The 20,170-nt window shown below is 42.8% G+C and overlaps 1 protein-coding gene across 2 annotated transcripts; it reads left to right on the top strand.

The window, feature by feature from the left end:
• The first annotated feature begins 3,584 nt into the window (after positions 1 to 3,584).
• LOC140377230 (uncharacterized) lies at positions 3,585 to 19,717 on the top strand. 2 transcript variants are annotated; one of them, XM_072462579.1, is made up of 6 exons: positions 3,585 to 3,841; positions 6,884 to 6,928; positions 7,225 to 7,269; positions 14,613 to 14,763; positions 15,034 to 15,195; positions 15,524 to 19,717. In XM_072462579.1, the coding sequence occupies exons 1-6, from the start codon at positions 3,791 to 3,793 to the stop codon at positions 16,507 to 16,509; spliced, it is 1,440 nt and encodes a 479-aa protein (XP_072318680.1). In that variant the 5' UTR covers positions 3,585 to 3,790; the 3' UTR covers positions 16,510 to 19,717. The 2 variants fall into 2 exon arrangements, with proteins under 2 accessions (XP_072318680.1, XP_072318681.1); XM_072462580.1 differs by lacking the exon at positions 3,585 to 3,841 and having other exon boundaries at positions 14,613 to 14,761.
• The last annotated feature ends 453 nt before the right edge of the window (positions 19,718 to 20,170 follow it).

The raw sequence follows: 20,170 nt of genomic DNA, 5'->3' as shown, positions 1-20,170 counted from the left end.
AAGGTCGATTTAGCAGTTTACCAGTAAATACATGCTGCATGAATACGGGTTTGTTGCCCATTTAAAAGTGGTCATGCCTGTGTGGTTAGTGAATTGTTGGGGATGGAGACAGAATAATGAGCTAAAAATGTTGTAGTGATAAATGAATATGCTGCACTGAGAAAACTCTGTTAAATATTTCCCACAGCAAGGTTCATGCATTTTATAATACATTTGGATCTTGTGAAAAGGTATCAAGAAGGACATGTAATCAACTTGTAAAGAAAACTGCATGTAAGGTTAGGTCCTGAACTAGTCACATGCACAACCTGGCGCATAGATAATAAGCATTTAGCTGAAGTTTGTGGGATGAAGCTCCAGAGTGCTGTCATTTTCAGTGGCATTTGTAAATGTCACATGTCCACGAGGCACAGGATGTGAGCTGACAGAGTGGTGCATGCTCACAGATGCATATTGTCTTTGCAGCACCAAACCACTTTGCATTTCCCAGCATTGGCCAGTTATTAAGCTGTACTGGTGCTGCGTGTGGTGTTTAGTGAGAAAAGGAGAAGTGTACATTTTGCATGACTTGTGTCTTTCACTATCGGAGTCCTCAGTGACTTCAGTGTCATGACTGCGTGTTTATCACTGAACGTCAGCTCTAAAATAACAGGGCCATGTGGCAACAGGAAACATTCTTCCTTGGCATGTTGTCCTTTCTGACAAGTCTTCAGACTATATGTTCCTATATGTAGAGGCCATTGAGCAAAAATAAACTGCAGTGAATACATATGTAGTGGACCAAATATGTGTACTATGTAAAAACAATTCGATTTTTTTTCCAGTACCGTATTAAGTACTATTCTACTACCAGCTATAAGGCATTTTCCTTTTTTTTCATATTTTAAGTAGAAGGCAAATAACCAATTATGAGTTTGTCCATTTGCCAATCTTTCAAGTTTATGTTCAAAATAAATATTCTAGCATCAGCAGAGACACTTGTGTTGTAGCAGCGCAGTAATTAAGAGCAGAGGTTAAGACATTCTCGGCATCAGGTGGAAAATGTTCTCTCAGCAGTTTGAGTTAGTGGCTGCAGCTGCCCCACCCTGAGGTTACCATGGCAATGGCCTTGAAAACATAAACTGTGACCTTTTGACACCTTCAGTGTCAGAAGAGAGTGTCTATCTAGAGACAGCAAGAGCACACTTCTATAATCTACAGTTAAAGGTGGTGATTACACAGGCACAAGAGCAACACAGCAAAGGTGTATTCTGTCAACTGGACAAAGGTCTAGTGCTTGCCATTGGTGCAGTGGTTAAAGGGGTTGCACATGTATGAAACCATTAGGGTGTCGCTGATTTCACTTCCCATGCTTGACCATTTGCCAAATGTCTCTACGCTCACTCACTTCCCCATTTGACACTACAACTGCCTTCGGGCTATACTATACTGTACTGTACTGTACTGTACTATACTGTACTAATACAGGCATTACAACTACTATAACTCAGTAATTGTAAGGCCTTTTTTTTGCTTCAGCCTGAGGCCAATATATTTATAATGACAGAAAAAACACACACGCCTTATAATCAGGTTTATTCATAGATACTCAATTTAGAACTTTGTGGTACAGTGAAGATTTCCAAAATATCGCAGTTAGTGTTGGGTTTATTTTTGGTTTGAGCAAACATGGAGGCCGAGTGCATTAGAGGATTCCTTGTGTTTTGGGTGTATAAGTGGGCGTGCAGTGACAGGTCAGAGGAAGTGTCTCCAGTCATATTGTGTCATTATGTGTGTGTAAGCAAATATATTTATCTGCATGTGAAATGACACCTGCAGAACACAGAAACAAGCAGATTTTTTTTTTTTTTAATACGGTTTACTTACCTGCTAATAGTATTACCTAGTCTTGTGCTAGTTATTTTTACTTTATTTTTATTTTATTCTATTATCATTATTTTATTATTATTATCTGATTTTTTATCTTTATTTTGTATTTTTATTATCTATTTTATTTGATTTCCCCCCCTCCATTCCCTATTAAGATAGGAGAGGAGTTTTGTTAATAAGAGGTTTTTGTTTTGTTCATAGTGAGTTCTATTGAGAGTGTGTTTTGAAACTTAATATAATCTGTCCTTTCCTCTTGTTCTACTGCGTTGTAACAACAAAATTTCCCCATGTGTGGACATAAAAGGTTTATCTTATCTTATGAGCTGATGTAATGGAAGACGTTGTGGAATTTTAAAACAACATTAAACCCTAAAATATATTAGGTTTGTTGGGGATTCTTGTAGTTTTTCCTCACAGAGAAGGAGGGTCTAAGGACAGGGAATTCTGGGATGGTTTTCCATTTGCTAAACAATGTGACCAGTGTTTAATCTGCTTCTCTATTTCATTTCCACCCGTCGAGGCACCTACTGTTGTGATTTTGGACGTTACAAAAATTAATTCAGTTGAATTAATGGAGCTTAATTTAATACCCACAAAGAGACTCTAAAAATGTTCTTAAAGACACCAGAACAAACATCTCATCCACATATAGTTATAAAGTGAAGTATCCTTCCCTTGAATGCACAATAGTAAACACAAGGCTCTGACGAACCTGTTTCCCCAAAAGCCTACAACGTGAACAGTCAAAAAACACTGTATTGTGCTGCCCTCTTGTGGAGAACTCCCATAATGCCTGCCCCTGCTCCTGACCACTCACCGAGCATCAACAAGAACCCCTCAAAATAAATCCAGTCAACCCAAGGTCCCGTGAGGTCAGATGTGATGAGTGGACTATTGGAACGTTCACATGTTCATTAACACCACCTCAAATCATTTCACACGTGCACAAATGCCCTGCAAAGTGGGAAGTCTGCTTGGTTGCTTAGAGACACGCCTTTCACAACGCCGTCTGCTCTGGGCCTAAGCAACACTCCCACGTGCCTTCTACTATAGATCCACTTTTAAGCTTTCTGTTGTGTTACAGGTCTAGTTCAAGGTAAAGGCCTAGAAAAGAAGGTGCACTTTCTAGGTTGAGCATCAGGTGTAGTGTCCGTCACAGCAGTGGAGCATCTGGACACAAACAATTCCAAACAATTCCAAAGAAAGCACGTTAAATGCACAGATTTTGCATTGGAAAATGGTCCTGCTCGTCATGTTGGATTTGGACCCTTCACTTCCAAAGGCCTCAGCAGAGCAGCCCCACGCACAGAGCCCCGTAGTAGTAAATGCCCGGGCAGTGTGTGTGGTCACGGTGTGGTCACGGTGTTGGTGTAGTGCAGCCCGTGTGTGAGGAGGCTGTTGCTGGGAGCCCTGGCCAATCACCAGCGCGGCCCGGTGTTTCAAGAGTCGTGTGGGCTGAGAGGTGTATATGACATCACTCCCCGGACGAAAACACTCCATGTAACAGATTTATTTACTACACACACACAGAGAGAGCTGCCTACTCGCTCCTGCGCCGCGCCGGTGCTCCAGCCGCGCATGCCTCTCCAGCCCTCCAGCCTCTCCAGCCCCTCCAGCCCCTCCAGCCCCTCCAGCCCCTCCAGCCCCTCCAGCCCCTCCAGCCCCTCCAGCCCCTCCAGCCCCTCCAGCCCCTCCAGCCCCTCCAGCCCCTCCAGCCCCTCCAGCCCCTCCAGCCTCCGTGTGTAGCGTAGTCTGGGAGGGGCGTGCGTCTCCGTCCGCGCGTCTGTCCTTCCGGGGGAATGGCGGATGGGGAGGCAGCCGCGTCTATGGAGTGGGACAGTGGCGGTGTAGCGCACTAACATCACACAATTACCGCTTCTGTCGGTGTCACCTTGGTTAAGTGTGATCTCCGTCGTTCGCCATGGATCCGGAGAAGACGCTGACGTTCTGCCACGGGCTCACGGCTGAGGAGGTACCGCTGTCTTTCCCGTGTTACTGTTTTCTCACGCGCCGCCGCCGCCGCTGTCAACAGCTGGGCTCCGGCGGCAGCGCATCTGCAACATGCGTCCACGGCCTGCGCGCTCTTGTTGGTAAACACTGGCCTGGGTGGGAGGCATGGCCGGTGGTCGTGCATTGGACCCACACGCAGGCTCGGAGCATGCATTTAAGAGATGTGCAACTCATTGTTATGTTGCACGTAGAAAATGAAGTCTGGCGATTGTCTTACATGTGGAATCAAAGCTGGGGAGTAATGGGAAGAGATTTGGTGTGGATGGAACTCAAACATCTGCCACATGAACGAGAATACTTTGTTTTGAAGGATTAAATAGTATGTAAGTGTGTCTACAGAAGGTGGAGGAGAGATCAGGTCAAATAAGCACCAGATTCTAATTTTGGTTTAACCTCTAGAACGTTTAACAGTGTCAACAAGAATGTAATCTCACGTCTACTGCCAGACTATGCTCCAACACTGCCTGCACTATGTTGGGGGAGATGTTCTAACTTACAGAGACAATTGTGAGCAAAGGGCAAAAATCCACAACATCAAACTACTTATAGTGTCATTCTATGTGTATTGACTCAATGTGTATGTGTGACTATTAGGATTTTGAACATAATTGAAGTATCCCCGGTGTTGTCATACAAGTCGTTTTTTTATTGCTTATAGTTCAGTCGGTGACGGAAACCTCAACGACTCAAGTTGAAAGGATTTTGTACTTTGTGGTTTTCCAGAGTAGACCAGAATAATCAAACCACATTCTGATAATTCTATACACTGTGTACCGTGTGCAATGGTGGGGCTTACCACGAGAACCAGACACTTTCCTCCATCGTGTACAGTAATAAATCCCATACAGGGCGCGGATTCACAATGAAAAAAGTCAAATTTGTAATCTTGTGTTTTTGTTTTAACAAGGTCAATGTCAATCAATTTAGAATGTGGTTTGTTCTGTTACGGCACAATTAGCCGGATTATCTTTGGAATGATGAAGAAAAAGGTGAGGAAAAACTGAAAGTATGGAGCTGAAGATATCCAGATTTTTAGGCATGGTTAGGACGGTTTGGATGAAGAGTGAGAACATCAAGGAGGGATGAAAATAGGAGAGGCATGGTTGAGGTGGTTTGGACTTTTCCAGGGAAGGAACCTCAAACAGCCAGGCAGGACAAATAGTAGATTATGGGCAAGATTTTATAATGTGGTCAAACGTTGTTGACCTGGTCGGATTGCGAGAAACAATGAAGATTGTATAACAAATCCTGCTACACAAATTACACCTTGCAATACTAACCAGTTGGATAACATTAGTATCAAATGAAAGTTGCCTGATTGTCACTTGAAACAACTTATACTGCGAAGAAAGAAGGAGTAACTGGTGGTATGCCAACAAGAGCAGATTGCACTGACAGCTGCTATTGTGTTGGTGCATTGCAACATGACTTATTGTTACAGAGTAGTAGGTGCGAAAGTGGGTCTGTTTATAGTCTGTTGGATGACATACAAGTACACACAAAGTACACACGAGCCCCGCAGCCGCAGAAGTGCATTGTGTTCCGCGCTGACTAAAACTACCAGTGTGTGTGACAAAAGAATGGTCTTTTATGTGGCTGGTAGGCTCTGAGGTCCCCACATACTTTAGAGGGCCCACACTTTCACAAATGGCCTTGCATGAGGGAAACCTGCAACAGTGAGCTTTTCTGAAGGCGACCGCTTAAAGGTAATGGTCCATTTCTGTGTGCAGACAGCAAGCTATATCTAATTTGTATTATTGTATATGTTTGATTATAATATAGAATTATGAACTTTGACTGTGGAAAAACTATATTATGCACAGGTTGTTGATTTAAATTTTGATGATACATAAACAGCCTTTTTATAAAAAAGATATATATTTATTTTATAACAAAATGATCAGTTTCTTCATGTGGACTTAAACTAGTCCTGTAGATCGATATAGATCCCCATTGAATATAAGCAATATTCATGAATATTGAATAAGTTTGAATATTTTATAATATTTATAATATATATTTATTTTATAACAAAATGATCAGTTTCTTCATGTGGACTTAAACTAGTCCTGTAGATCGATATAGATCCCCATTGAATATAAGCAATATTCATGAATATTGAATAAGGTTGAATATTTTATAATATTTATAATTTGAAATGTTTAATTGATGAACCTAAAACATACTGTAACAGGAACAGTACTTTATATGAAACAAACTAAATGACCTAACAAAGGCCGAAACCTTGATGTACCTCTTATTTTATTGAAGATTAAATTAGTTGGTCCTGTTCAAATTCTTGTTTTTCATTATTGAACTGGTTTGCTTGGAACTCACTTTATGGGAGCTCTGGAGAAAGCGGGACCAGTAAACTTCTCCAAATGAACTTTCTGCTGAACTATTTGTAGAAACACATATGAAAATGGGCAGATTTGAATGTATTCAAAATATGAATGTTGACCAACAGTCCGACACTGAATTAATAATTCATAAACCAAACAAACCAGCTTTTCGGGCAAACCAGTGAATTAAGCCATCAATCTGCTGATGCAAAATCTGGCCTATGACAAACAAACAAACAAACAAACAAACAAACATATACACAAACATACACACAAAACATAACATTTTCTGCAATTCAACTCTCCAGGTATTGTATTCCAGTTCAAGGTTTTAGCCCTTTTCTGAGTCAGACACTACTTGTGTAACAATTGACTAAAACTAAGTATTTTACAAGCTTTTTGAAATACTACCAATGCTAAATAAACCCCTGAGTAATGAATAATTAAATCTGAAATAGATTAAATAATAGATGTGGAGTATGTGTGAATGTCTGCTGCCTCGTTTAATACCCATTGACTTTCTCCTATCGTTGAACAGTCCAATGACTTCACTTCATGTTCCAAAATAGCTCAATGTGTACAGTTTTTGTACATTATTACTTACTTCTACTAGTACATTATCATTTTATTAGGGCTTTATTAACATTATCATTTCTTTCCAGATGACCATGTCGCTGCAGGGGCTGGTGGGAATGGAGACTGTGACGGTACGGAGCTCTCCTTTTGAACCGCATTACACATCTCTGCTATTAAATTAAATACAACATAGAACACGTAATTAAAATAGGCCATGGAGCCAAGCTGGAGAGGTTGCCATGACAACACGTGGTTATTTGTTACCTCCACCTCTCATGTGTGGTAACTATGTACAAAACAGATATGGCAACGTCTTCTTGCAGCACTGTGTGATGATAGATGCCCTATTCACAATGTGTTTAAAATGTGGCCAGCTTTGTACACTATCTGCTTTGAGCAGAGACTTGCTAATGACTGCAAAGTAAAGTTGGCGGTTTCACAGAAAGAGGCTGACATCAGTACTGTTAATAAGGTATGGGATTTCTTCATCACAAAACCTGTTGCATTTATTGAACATGTTATTGTCAGGGAAATATTCAAATAACTTGTTCTACTGGCGGTAACATTTGGTACAGATTCAACTTCCTCTTTTAATCAAGTGGATGGAAATCCACCCCGGTTTTCCTGGGTCTTCCTCCAGAGGAAGGCCTCCAGGAGGCTTTCGGAACAGATTCTTGAGCCACCTGAGCTCCTCTCAACATGGAAGAGCAGCGGCTCTACTCCAAAATTGCCCTGTGTAACTGAGCTCCTCACCCTATGTCTAAAGGAGCGCCCAGCCACCCTGTGGAGGAAACTAATTGGCTCGAGCCATTCCATTCCATGGAATGCGATGAGTCTTTGTTCTTGCCAGGTTTCTTCTTCTTCTTCTTCTTCTTATTCTTTCATGGTCATTTTGCCATAACTCGGGCATTTTTGACCCCCTAACATTGATGAATGTCACACATGGGGACATAGACGCGATCGGCTCGGCCCGAACTCCAATTAAATGGAGGTTGCGAGAACGCCCGTTGCAACAGTGCAGACTAGTTCAAAAAGAAAAACATGAAACTCTTAATCTTTGGCCTAGGCACATGAGACTTGAGACAGTGATAGAGCTACCTTTGATCTCTGACCTTTGACGAGTAAAACACACCTGGCAGCATCGCTCTATGATAAACAGGAAGTCAGCCATGTCGAATCAAAGTGGCACCGCCATGCTTGACTTTTTTTTTCAAAATTGTTCTTAGGTTTTTTCGTCCGATTGAGCTCAAAACAACACTTTTTGCATCTAGAGACATTGAAATTTAATAAATATCCAAAAAGATGTTGATATTCTTTACGGTCTCCGTGTAACACGCCCTCAAAAAATACTTAATTTTCTGTTTTTTCAAGGACAAGTCACGCCTATTGGAATTGATCTATGGAGCTCATAGTTCACTCACTAATGTATTTGTATGGTCTGATTGGAAATAATTAATACCCATGTGACAAATTGTAACAAAAACAACAAAAACACAACATTGTCTGATTTGTTTGAAACTCATGGATTATATTCTCCTTGAGACGCCATGAAAAAAGTGCATTGCAGATATTGTGTATTTTCACAATTGGCCAGCAGGGGCGGAATGAATGCCTTCGCCTCCTCTTTTATTTTGATGCAACATTTCCTCTCGTGCCGTGGTCTTAGCATTAGTGTTAGCATCAGCATTAGCGGCGGGTCTCTGTTGCTAGGTGACGGAGGTACAGGGAGGAGGGGGTCTAAAGAATAAAGTCTAAAGAATAAAGACTTAAAGAATAAAGTCTAAATAATAAAGTATTAAAGAATAAAGTCTAAAGAATACGGGAGATGGCGGAGGAGAGTGAATCGGTGGTCGAAGACGTTCTGGACGGCGTGGAGGAGCAGCCTTTTCTGGCTGCACGTGCCCGGAAACGTAAAAAGTCCCTTAGCTCGTCCGAGGGTTCTGGGAATGAGCAGCAGGATGAGGCTGAAGCTATTGATATCCGGGGTGAGAGCAGAGACTGTAAGGTGATCATAAAGCTTGCACAGGATAGTGCATCCTTTAAGGAGTGGAATTCAGTGGCATTGTCAAAGAGCCTAACTGTAGCTGTGGGAGTGATCAAGAGTGCGAGTGTCCTTAGAGATGGCTCGCTGCTGGTCGTGTGCAAGGACGCGGCTCAGCAACGGAAGGCGATTGGAACTAAACGTCTGGGTGGAAAGGACATTCTTGTGTCTGATGCTGAAAGAAACACGGTCAGAGGAGTTATCGTAGGTGTCCCTACGGCGACGTCTGTGGATGAAGTTAAGGAGAATTTGACTGGAGTTACGGTGGTGGACGCTAGGCGTTTGAAGGTGACCCGGTTTGGGGTAAGATGTGACAGCTTGTCGGTAATGGTAACACTTGAAGGGAGGTGCCTGCCTAGTAAGGTGTTCATTGGGTACATGTGCTATAGCGTCAGGCCATATGTTCCGCCGCCCCTGCGTTGCTTTAAGTGCCAGCGCTTTGGGCATATTGCAGCGGTCTGTAGAGGGAGGCAAAGGTGTGGTAAATGTGCAGGAGATCATGAGTATGGGAAGTGTGACGTGGGAGCAAAACTGAAGTGCTGTAACTGTGGGGAAGAACATAGCTCTGCCTACGGGGGATGCAGGTTTAGCAAAAGAGCTGCTGAGGTGCAGAAAATAAAGGTCTCTCAAGGTATATCCTATGCAGATGCAGTCAAGAAAGTTTCAAGTAACGAGTTTAGAGTAAATACAGAGAGAGGAGCCAGCGCTGCTCCCAGCCAGGGCGAAATGAGAAAGGCCAGCGTGGCTCCCAAGAAGTGTGAAGGTTTCAAGAGTGGAAGTCCCAAGTGTGCAGGTTCCAGAATTAATGAGAATACCCTGGTTGTGGATAGAGAGGATTTTGTACTCTTTATGGTGGATGTTGTAAACTGTGCTGCTCAGACTCAAAGCAGAACTGAAAGGATCAGGATCATTGCTAAAGCTGCAGGGAGATTCCTTGGAACAAAGGAGCTTGATTGGGCAGATATAGAAAACAGGCTAAAGGCGCTAAATGGGAGTCGGAGTGATGGGGGTCTGCTTGTGGGGAGTCAGAGTGATCAGAGTGACGAGATGGGGGTGGGGGTGGGGGTGGTCTCCTGTCCTCGCCCAGTCTCGTAGACGCACGGCTACCAAGCGGCGACATCAGTGGACATATTAAAGCCTATAGAATGAAGCCTGAAGAATAAAGCTGTACGGTGGAAGCACCGAACGTCAAAGAAGGAGAGGAAGATGAAGAAGAGTCTCCCTGGAATAAAGCCGGTTGGTCTCTGAAACAACAACAAAGTCTGAGGAATACAGTCTGGCGGTAATGCAACACTTGGATGCCAACCGCCATAAAACAACAACAACAACAACAACAACAACAACAACAACAACAACAACTATTCTAGTCACAAAGACATATCATGACCTCATGGGCTTTGTAACACCAAAGCAATGGAAGGAGTACTTTTACGGACTACGACAGAGTCTGAGGACAGTCTGGCGGTAATGCAACAATTGGATGCCAACCGCCATAAAACAACAACAACAACAACAACTACGACAAAGTCTGAGGAATAAAGTCTGGCGGTAATGCAACACTTGGATGCCAACCGCCATAAAACAACAACAACAACAACAACAACAACAGAGGACTACTTGGATGCCAACCGCCATAAAACAAAACGTCAACCGCCATAACTGTGAGGAGACCTTGCTCAACACCCGGTTTGGAGAGACGGGAGATGGCGGAGGAGAGTGGATCGGGGATGGAAGACGTTCTGGACGGCGTGGAGGAGCAGCCTTTTCTGCCTGCACGTGCCCGGAAACGTAAAAAGTCCCTTAGCTCGTCCGAGGGTTCTGGGAATGAGCAGCAGGATGAGGCTGAAGCTATTGATATCCGGGGTGAGAGCAGAGACTGTAAGGTGATCATAAAGCTTGCACAGGATAGTGCATCCTTTAAGGAGTGGAATTCAGTGGCATTGTCAAAGAGCCTAACTGTAGCTGTGGGAGTGATCAAGAGTGCGAGTGTCCTTAGAGATGGCTCGCTGCTGGTCGTGTGCAAGGACGCGGCTCAGCAACGGAAGGCGATTGGAACTAAACGTCTGGGTGGAAAGGACATTCTTGTGTCTAATGCTGAAAGAAACACGGTCAGAGGAGTTATCGTAGGTGTCCCTACGGCGACGTCTGTGGATGAAGTTAAGGAGAATTTGACTGGAGTTACGGTGGTGGACGCTAGGCGTTTGAAGGTGACCCGGTTTGGGGTAAGATGTGACAGCTTGTCGGTAATGGTAACACTTGAAGGGAGGTGCCTGCCTAGTAAGGTGTTCATTGGGTACATGTGCTATAGCGTCAGGCCATATGTTCCGCCGCCCCTGCGTTGCTTTAAGTGCCAGCGCTTTGGGCATATTGCAGCGGTCTGTAGAGGGAGGCAAAGGTGTGGTAAATGTGCAGGAGATCATGAGTATGGGAAGTGTGACGTGGGTGCAAAACTGAAGTGCTGTAACTGTGGGGAAGAACATAGCTCTGCCTACGGGGGATGCAGGTTTAGCAAAAGAGCTGCTGAGGTGCAGAAAATAAAGGTCTCTCAAGGTATATCCTATGCAGATGCAGTCAAGAAAGTTTCAAGTAACGAGTTTAGAGTAAATACAGAGAGAGGAGTCAGCGCTGCTCCCAGCCAGGGCGAAATGAGAAAGGCCAGCGTGGCTCCCAAGAAGTGTGAAGGTTTCAAGAGTGGAGGTCCCAAGTGTGCAGGTTCCAGAATTAATGAGAATACCCTGGTTGTGGATAGAGAGGATTTTGTAATTTTTATGGTGGATGTTGTAAACTGTGCTGCTCAGACTCAAAGCAGAACTGAAAGGATCAGGATCATTGCTAAAGCTGCAGGGAGATTCCTTGGAACAAAGGAGCTTGATTGGGCAGATATAGAAAACAGGCTAAAGGCGCTAAATGGGAGTCGGAGTGATGGGGGTCTGCTTGTGGGGAGTCAAGGTGATCAGAGTGACGAGATGGGGGTGGGGGTGGTCTCCTGTCCTCGCCCAGTCTCGTAGACGCACGGCTACCAAGCAGCGACATCAGTGGACATATTAAAGCCTATAGAATGAAGCCTGAAGAATAAAGCTGTACGGTGGAAGCACCGAACGTCAAAGAAGGAGAGGAAGATGAAGAAGAGTCTCCCTGGAATAAAGCCGGTTGGTCTCTGAAACAACAACAACTATTCTAGTCACAAAGACATATCATGACCTCATGGGCTTTGTAACACCAAAGCAATGGAAGGAGTACTTTTACGGACTACGACAGAGTCTGAGGACGCCAACCGCCATAAAACAACAACAACAACAACAACTACGACAAAGTCTGAGGAATAAAGTCTGGCGGTAATGCAACACTTGGAAGCCAACCGCCATAAAACAACAACAACAACAACAACAACAATATTACTGCCATAAAACAATAACAACAGCAACAACAGTCTAAGGAATACAGTCTGGCGGTAATGCAACACTAGGATGCCAACCGCCATAAAACAACAACAACAACAACTATTCTAGTCACAAAGACATATCATGACCTCATGGGCTTTGTAACACCAAAGCAATGGAAGGAGTACTTTTACGGACTACGACAGAGTCTGAGGACTACGAAAAGTCTGAGGAATAAAGTCTGGCGGTAATGCAACAATTGGATGCCAACCGCCATAAAGCACTGGAGGTCAAAGCACTGGAAGAACAACTTTTAGGACTACGACAAGGTCTGGGGAATAAAGTCTGGCGGTAATGCTGTCGACTGCCATAAAACAATAACAACAGCAACAACAGTCTAAGGAATACAGTCTGGCGGTAATGCAACACTCGGATGCCAACCGCCATAAAACAACAACAACAACAACATTAACAACAACAACAATAACAAAGAATAAAGTCTAAAGAATAAAGCCTAGAGAATATCTAAAGAATAAAGTCTGAAGAATAAAGTCTGAAGAATAAAGTCTAAGAGGATGCAGTGTCGGGGCAATCGCCATCAAAACCAGTCTCGTAGACGCACGGCTACCAAGCAGCGACATCAGTGGAAATATTAAAGCCTATAGAATGAAGCCTAAAGAATAAAGCTGTACGGTGGAAGCACCGAACGTCAAAGAAGGAGAGGAAGATGAAGAAGAGTCCCTGGAATAAAGCCGGTTGGTCTCTGAAACAACAACAACTATTCTAGTCACAAAGACATATCATGACCGCATGGGTTTTGTAACACCAAAGCAATGGAAGGAGTACTTTTACGGACTACGACAGAGTCTGAGGACTACGAAAAGTCTGAGGAATAAAGTCTGGCGGTAATGCAACAATTGGATGCCAACCGCCATAAAACAACAACAACAACAACAGCCATCAAAACACGGTCGCGCGGGAAGGCGGTTGCGCAGGTGGTGAGAGCCATCATCGCTGCTACCGCGGCTTTAATTCTGACCTTGTCCTTTCTGTTACCCAAAACTCATGACCATAGGTGAGGGTAGGAACATAGATTGACCGGTAAATTGAGGGCTTTGCATGTCCACAGTCCAATACAGTGACCACATCACTGCAAAAGCTGCACCTATCCACCTGTCAATCTTATGCTCCATCTTTTCTCACTCGTGAACAAGACCCCAAGATACTTGAACTCCTCTACTTGAGGCAAGAACTCCACACCCACCTGGAGGGGGAAAGCCACCCTTTTCTGGCCGAGGACCAGGGCCTCAGATTTGGAAGTGCTGATTTTCATTTCAGCTGCTTTACACTCGGCTGCAAACGTCCCAATGCATGTTGCAAGTCTAAGTTTAATAGAGCCATCAGGACGAGTCCGAATCCAGTCGTCAGTCTCTGCTTACTCTTCGGAAGACGTGGCAGTGGGATTGAGGAGGTCCTCAAAGTATCCGCGCAGCCGCATTGACAATTGAGGCCAAGAACATGGTCCACTAGGACCCAATATCCCCAACCTCCCCTGGGATCTGGGAGAAGCTCTCCCAGAGGTATGAGTTGAAGACCCTGCTGATAGAGCGCTCCACAAGACGTTCCCAACAGACCCTCATGATGTACTTAGGCCTTCCAAGTCTGTTCGGCTTCCTCCTCCGCCAGCGGTTACAACTCACCACCAGATAGTGATTGGCTGACAGCTCACTTCACCCGAGTGTCCAAGACACACGGCTGTAGGTCAGATGACACAACAACAAAGTCGATCATTGACCTCTGACCTAGGGTGTCCTGGTTCAATGTGCTTGAACATGGTATTTGTTATGGACAGTCTGTGGCTATCACAGAAGTCAAATAACTGAACACCGCTCAGGTTCAAATCGTTCAGGCCGTTCTTCCTGATCGCCCCTCTCCAGAAGTCACTGTCTTTGGGCATTGAAGTCCCCCAGTAGAACAACAGAGTCCTCGGTCGGTGCACTGTCCAGTACCCCTCACAGGGATTGCAAGAAGGCCGGGTATTCTGCACAGCCTTGCTGTTTTACTCGTCATAAAGGGCTTTTAAGCCACTCCTAGTCGGACCCGTTACCTAGGACCTGTTTAATACCGGGGGTATCAATCCCCCGACAACATAGCTCCTAAGCTCATTCGGGCGCTCAAAGCCCTCCACCACGTTATGGTGGGGGTTTTAGGAGGGGGTAAAGAATATTATCTTACTTAATTGCAGCCTTTACTATTTGCTAATTGCAACCACTGAAATTCTTTTTTTTAATCCCATTGCCTTATTTGAAAAGACTGGGGGTGAAGAGTGGTGAAGGACATTAAAAAGGGCCAGTACAGAAGTGTATGGTAATGTTTTGTGTTTTGAACACATAGGTGGTCAAACAGCAGGAGGAATCTAACAGCCTGCCGGTCCCAATCAGTTCCAAGTACTGCCCAGGATTAAATAACAAGCCGGGATACCTGTGTGAAACGGGGCACTGCTGTGGAGAGACTGGCTGCTGTACCTACTACTATGAACTCTGGTGTGAGTCAACCCACTGACTTTATCAAACTGTGTCACTGTGTAGAGCACCTGCTGTAGAATCATCTTAGATGTAGAACGAACAAGTATTCATTCATTCTCAACAGCAGCATCATGTATCTATGCTATCAAAATTAGAGCTAATAATGATGAATATGAATATTAATAATGAATGTAATTTATATTGTGCTTTACATTTGACCCCTAAATCCCAATGTGCAACAAAGTCCACAAAGAGCTTATATTGGTTAATTTCTTGTTTGTCTGGTGCAGGGTTCTGGCTGCTGTGGACTGTACTGATCCTTTTCAGCTGTTTCTGTGCTTACCGCCATCGCCGTGCCAAGATGCGCATCCAGCAGCAGCAGAGACAGCGGGAGATCAACCTCATCGCCTACAATGGAGCCTGCAACTACTCTTCCTCAATGCTCGACCTCAGTATGACTATGTTCTTCATGCATTATTCATTATTTTACTTCATACTATGTATTTTCCGCCTTCCGAATGCCATAGAGGATTGGCCAGTACAGTAATGATAGTTTGCAAAACCACTAGTGTGGAAAATAACATGCCATGCTAATTTCAAACTAAACTAATATCTTATCACCACAAAATGAAATACAATTCTACTGGCACAATTAGTAGGAGCATGTGAACTGCCACATAATATAGCTGGACTTTTGCCAACATGTGCCAATATCCTGGTGTTGCTGAAACATGGTCTCTGCTTATACTGTGGGACTAATGCTGCGACTCTTGTTTGTAGGTTTCCTGGCTTCCTTCAAGTTGCCGTCTTACGAGGAGGTGGCAGCACAGCCCAGCACCCCTCCTCCTCCTTACAGCTCTGTGTTTGCTCTGCAGGGAGGATCAATGGGAGGCCCCAGTTCCTCATACCTCCACCACCACAGTTACCACCACCCTTGTCCGCCGTGCCCTCCCTATCTGGGTCCCGGTCCAAGTGGCTTCACATCATCCCAGAGCTCAGAAAACTACACCAGCTGCTCCTGTGAGTCCTGCTCTATCACCTCTCCCTCCAGCACTTCTTTCTCCGTTCAAGTAACCGACGAGACCTATGACAGCAGCCGCATGTCCACGCCCAGTGAACCGGGAGACAAGGCGTTCACACCCTCGCCCTCTCCCCCGATTCTAGCGCACGTCACACCCGATGGTATCCCACACGTTGTCCCGGTACAGAGACAATTATCCTCCGCTGTTGAGTCCATCTCCCCTTCAGCTCCCCAGCTTTCTCTCCCTCTACATTCTCTCAATACCCCCGGTCCTTCACACCACCATCGCCACCCCCTGTCACCGCTCATTCTCTTGTCCACCCTCCCACCAGGTCAAGTCCACCCTCTTGCTTTTCCAGACCCACTTGGGGCCATCACTGTTAAGAAAGAAAAATCCCGGTACGAACCGTCTGTCGCGCCCGCCCTTCAACCCACAACCGTGTCTCCGACCAACACGGAAAAGCCTAAACATGACAAAGAGGACGAAGAGTTTGAAGACGATGACGACGAAGAAGACCATTTCCGCCATCGGAGGCTAACCGGGGACTCTGGGATCGAGGTGTGCCGCTGCCATGTCAAACGAGCCGGGCGGAAGGAAGAGACGAGCGGTCTGAACCCGGGGGCCAAGGCTGGAGCTCAGTCACCACACCGGGAGAACTGTGCTGAACGGAGCAGCAGCCTGTCACCAACCTGTAGTGTCAACCTGAAGACGGGCGATGCCATCATCACTATGGAATCCTCTTAGGCAAACGGCCAGCGAGATGTAGACAACGTATCAGAAGTGAGATGCCTAGATTCATAGCATACTCATAGATCAAGACGTAGTAAGTGAAGTTAAATCACTGAAGACAAGTCTTGTTGGTCCTTGGTTAGGACAGAGGCTGAAAGTTGCTCTTGGTTATTCTTGTAAAAAAAAAAAGAAATAACATGAGTATCGGCGGCCTGGCTAGTTTTGGTGTTGGTTGACACATGAAGTATTGTGTGGTAATGACGTGCTCTGTCGTTGTATCCCTAATTCAAGTCTCATTTGCTTGAATCACTAGAGCAAAAGCAACTGCTATATGTACTTGATCAAGTGTTTTTGCAGTGCCCAAATAGTCATTTTCAAAATCCTTTATGACGCAGATTTGATTTTTGTAAAAGAAAATGTTGCTTTAAATGGTTATTTACCAAAATGTGTAACGTCGATCACATTGTTTTAAGAACATGAAATGATTGTGTCATACGAAAATATGCATATTTGAGAGACATTCAGATGGCCTTTTCTTGTGAGGGATTTTAGATAGTTCTCTACCTCTTGAGGCATTCACAGATGGACTTTTTCCAGTGAGGATTAAGGATGCAACAATACAGTTTTCTCACAATTCGATACATGGGTCATGATATTGATTCAATATCAAAACGTTTTAGAAGAACAAAAATGTTATAACTATCAATAAGAATAACATTTTATTCAATTATATTTGTTCTTCTCTGTTCAAATGTAAGTCAATTTAGGCCTTTATGAAGCTGTTTTCTTACTTATTTGTGAAAGTATGGCACGATAAATGTGCCGAAGTGTGTGAGTATTGAGTCAAATATTCAAAATTCACTTATATTCACAATATTATATTGAGTCTAGTTTCATCCCAAGTGAACATTGTTTTTTGGTGGAAATGCTGTTAACCCACTGACATGCAGATTGTAATGAGTTATAGGATTATGAGGCACTTCATTTGTAAATGGCTTTTCTAGGACATGTAATTAACTGTGAGAGCACATGTCTGAAGTTTGTTTTGAGGTGATTACCCCTTCCTTATGACCACAAGGAAAGAAGGCAACTATTCTGGTTAGTTGTGTACTTTTGAGCTGTGTACTTTAGACTGTACCATATGTCTTTCCTTTAAAATGGTACAAACATACTGTAGTGGTGTGTTGGTGGCAAAGCTTTACCACGATATTGTGACTGTTTATTGTTACATCAGACTGTTACTTAAATATACTTTTGACTGACTGTTTGACTTCACTGTTTGGCCCTCAGGGGCACATTGCAGATTTTGGCAAGCAAAGGCCTTTTTGAAGTCTGTCTTTTTTAATATGGAGAGTCCATTTGTCTAATTGTATTATTGAATGTAGACAATTACACATTATGACAACTCATTCATTGTTAAATATTTGGTAAAAAAATATGTCATGAAGAAATGTGTCCAACACTACAATGAACCAGCAGGTGTGGACTTGGACTAAAGTTGTAATTATTTCACTTGTGCATGTGTGACTTGTCATGTCCACATTAGCAATGATTACCTTTGAATTTATGGTAGATTTGTACATTAAAGACCAGTGCAAACTGTCTTTTGGACTCAATTAATAGAGAGCTGCTACATTTAGTCAAGCTAGTAATGCTTATTTATTTACAGTAGCTCTCACTAGGATTACTGCTCTTTAATTGTCAACAAGACTTAGAGAAGATTTAGAATAAATGCATGTCTTGCTGTGACTTACAATTTAATAGCGTTAATAGTGTATTGGATGACAAATAATGATACCAATTATTTTGAAGGAGGTGCGTGGAACACAGGAATGTGGCAAGGGTTTTTTGACAGGGGCTTTATGGACAACAAAATACTTTTTCAGTGAGGCCGTTTATCTGGTCATTATTGGGGTATATGGTGCCTATAAGTGGAGTTTCTGTTGGCTACATTAGCTGCTGCTATGTAAGCATGTTGTCTGTAAATAACTGAATATCAACCATCTTCATAGCAGCTTGAGCAGTCTCCAAAAATATACAGGTGAGACTTGCAAAAAATGTATTTAGCAATAGTATTCACACCTTTTTCCTTATTCTAGTGAATGCTGGTTGATAGGAAACAACTGTTGTGAAGAGTAATTTACCTCTTTAAACATTTTACTGTGTGTGATAGGCATAAGCACTTGATGTTGAATACACTTATAGACATTCTTTTTTAAATTGTTGCAAAAAAGAAAATTGCTCTTTTATGTAGCTGGAGTTTATGCCTCAGATGCTCTTGACACAGCTCTACAGTGTCATATTCATATTTAAGCCTAAAACTAATCTTAATGATCTTAATTACCAATAATTTTCATTTTCTATTATTAATTGTATTGGTCAAATTATGACAATCTGGCTATAACATTAACATAAATATATGTTTGTGTGCATGAGAGACACAAACTAGGTGAACTTGATCACAGTATGAGTAAGCTCACTGTAAATATAATATTATATTTTGCCTTATCAGCAGCTATCAAGTACGGCATAAGCTCAAGGCCTGATACAACAAGACTGTTACCTCGTGAGTTTTGACTTTCACTCACTGTTTACTTTTCCTTAACGGGATAGTATTTTCTCAATATTTGTAATTGCATTGTTTATTGACAGAGAAAATCATTGAGCCCATTGCTTTGGCTAGGTCTATTTCCAATCTTAATCACATCAGGAAATCCAATGACCAATACTTCAGCGACACTGAGACACATTATTAGCAGTATCAGTGTATACTTCTCTGTGGAATTGTTGATTCTATTACTACAGATTGTAGTGTTCTTTGAGGATAACATTTGTGCATTTCTACCAACTGCTCTTTGATGTGTTGTGCGCATGTGTGAGAGTTATTGTCAACTGTGTTGTGCTATTCGACCAGAGTTAATTATACTGAAGCCAAAGTTGACTGTTAGATTTTGTTAAATTGTAAGTAGGAGTATTAAACATTTTTAGAATGTAATCATGTAAAATTACGACATTTTGTACATTTGTGTTTAGACATGGTATAATCTGATATCATGTCCAAATCTGTGCTTTTTGTTGCATTAGGTTCAGTTCCAATAGACCCAATATTTTTACGTTTTATCCATTTAAGGTTTGCATTGCATTGTAAATGACTAAAAATAGGCAAGAGTACATGTGCCAACTGTGATTTTTGTGTTAAAATAAATGCTTCTAACTACTACAAGTGTGATTTTCTCTTTTAAACAATGATACAAATACATGGAAGTATGAAAAGATCATGCTTATTTTATACAGACATAATGCCATTGACTGCCATCTAGTGGCTAAAAATGGAAGACATAATAAAGCGTCAGTCAGTGGCCGTCAAAAAAATAATATTAAAAACAAACTATGAAATAGTGCAAAAGTAAACTTTAAGCTTAAAGTAGTTTTCTGACCGTATCCTTAGTTTGTTGCCTTGTTCCCACATAGGACCAGATCCATGCATAAGACACAGTGAGCAATATAAGAGTATAATATATGCCGGAATATATGAGTATAATATATGAGTATAATAGATACATGAGTATAATAGATCCATGAGTATAATAGATTCCTGAGTATAATAGATACATGAGTATAATAGATCCATGAGTATAATAGATCCATAAGTATAATAGATTCCTGAGTATAATAG

Source organism: Eucyclogobius newberryi, unplaced genomic scaffold (assembly GCF_026437365.1).
Source record: "Eucyclogobius newberryi isolate DKJ021-1_F unplaced genomic scaffold, fEucNew1.0.hap1 SCAF_4, whole genome shotgun sequence".
Lineage (NCBI taxonomy): Eukaryota > Metazoa > Chordata > Actinopteri > Gobiiformes > Gobiidae > Eucyclogobius > Eucyclogobius newberryi.
Note: the sequence above shows the minus strand (reverse complement) of the source record. Positions and strands in the feature narration are given on the sequence as shown.

Excerpts from the sequence above, each read along its gene's own strand:
- LOC140377230 (XM_072462579.1), top strand. The coding sequence starts at position 3,791 with ATGGATCCGGAGAAGACGCTGACGTTCTGCCACGGGCTCACGGCTGAG. Across the intron at positions 3,842-6,883 it reads ACGGGCTCACGGCTGAGGAG|ATGACCATGTCGCTGCAGGG; the intron begins GTACCGCTGTCT and ends ATTTCTTTCCAG. Across the intron at positions 7,270-14,612 it reads ACATCAGTACTGTTAATAAG|GTGGTCAAACAGCAGGAGGA; the intron begins GTATGGGATTTC and ends TTGAACACATAG.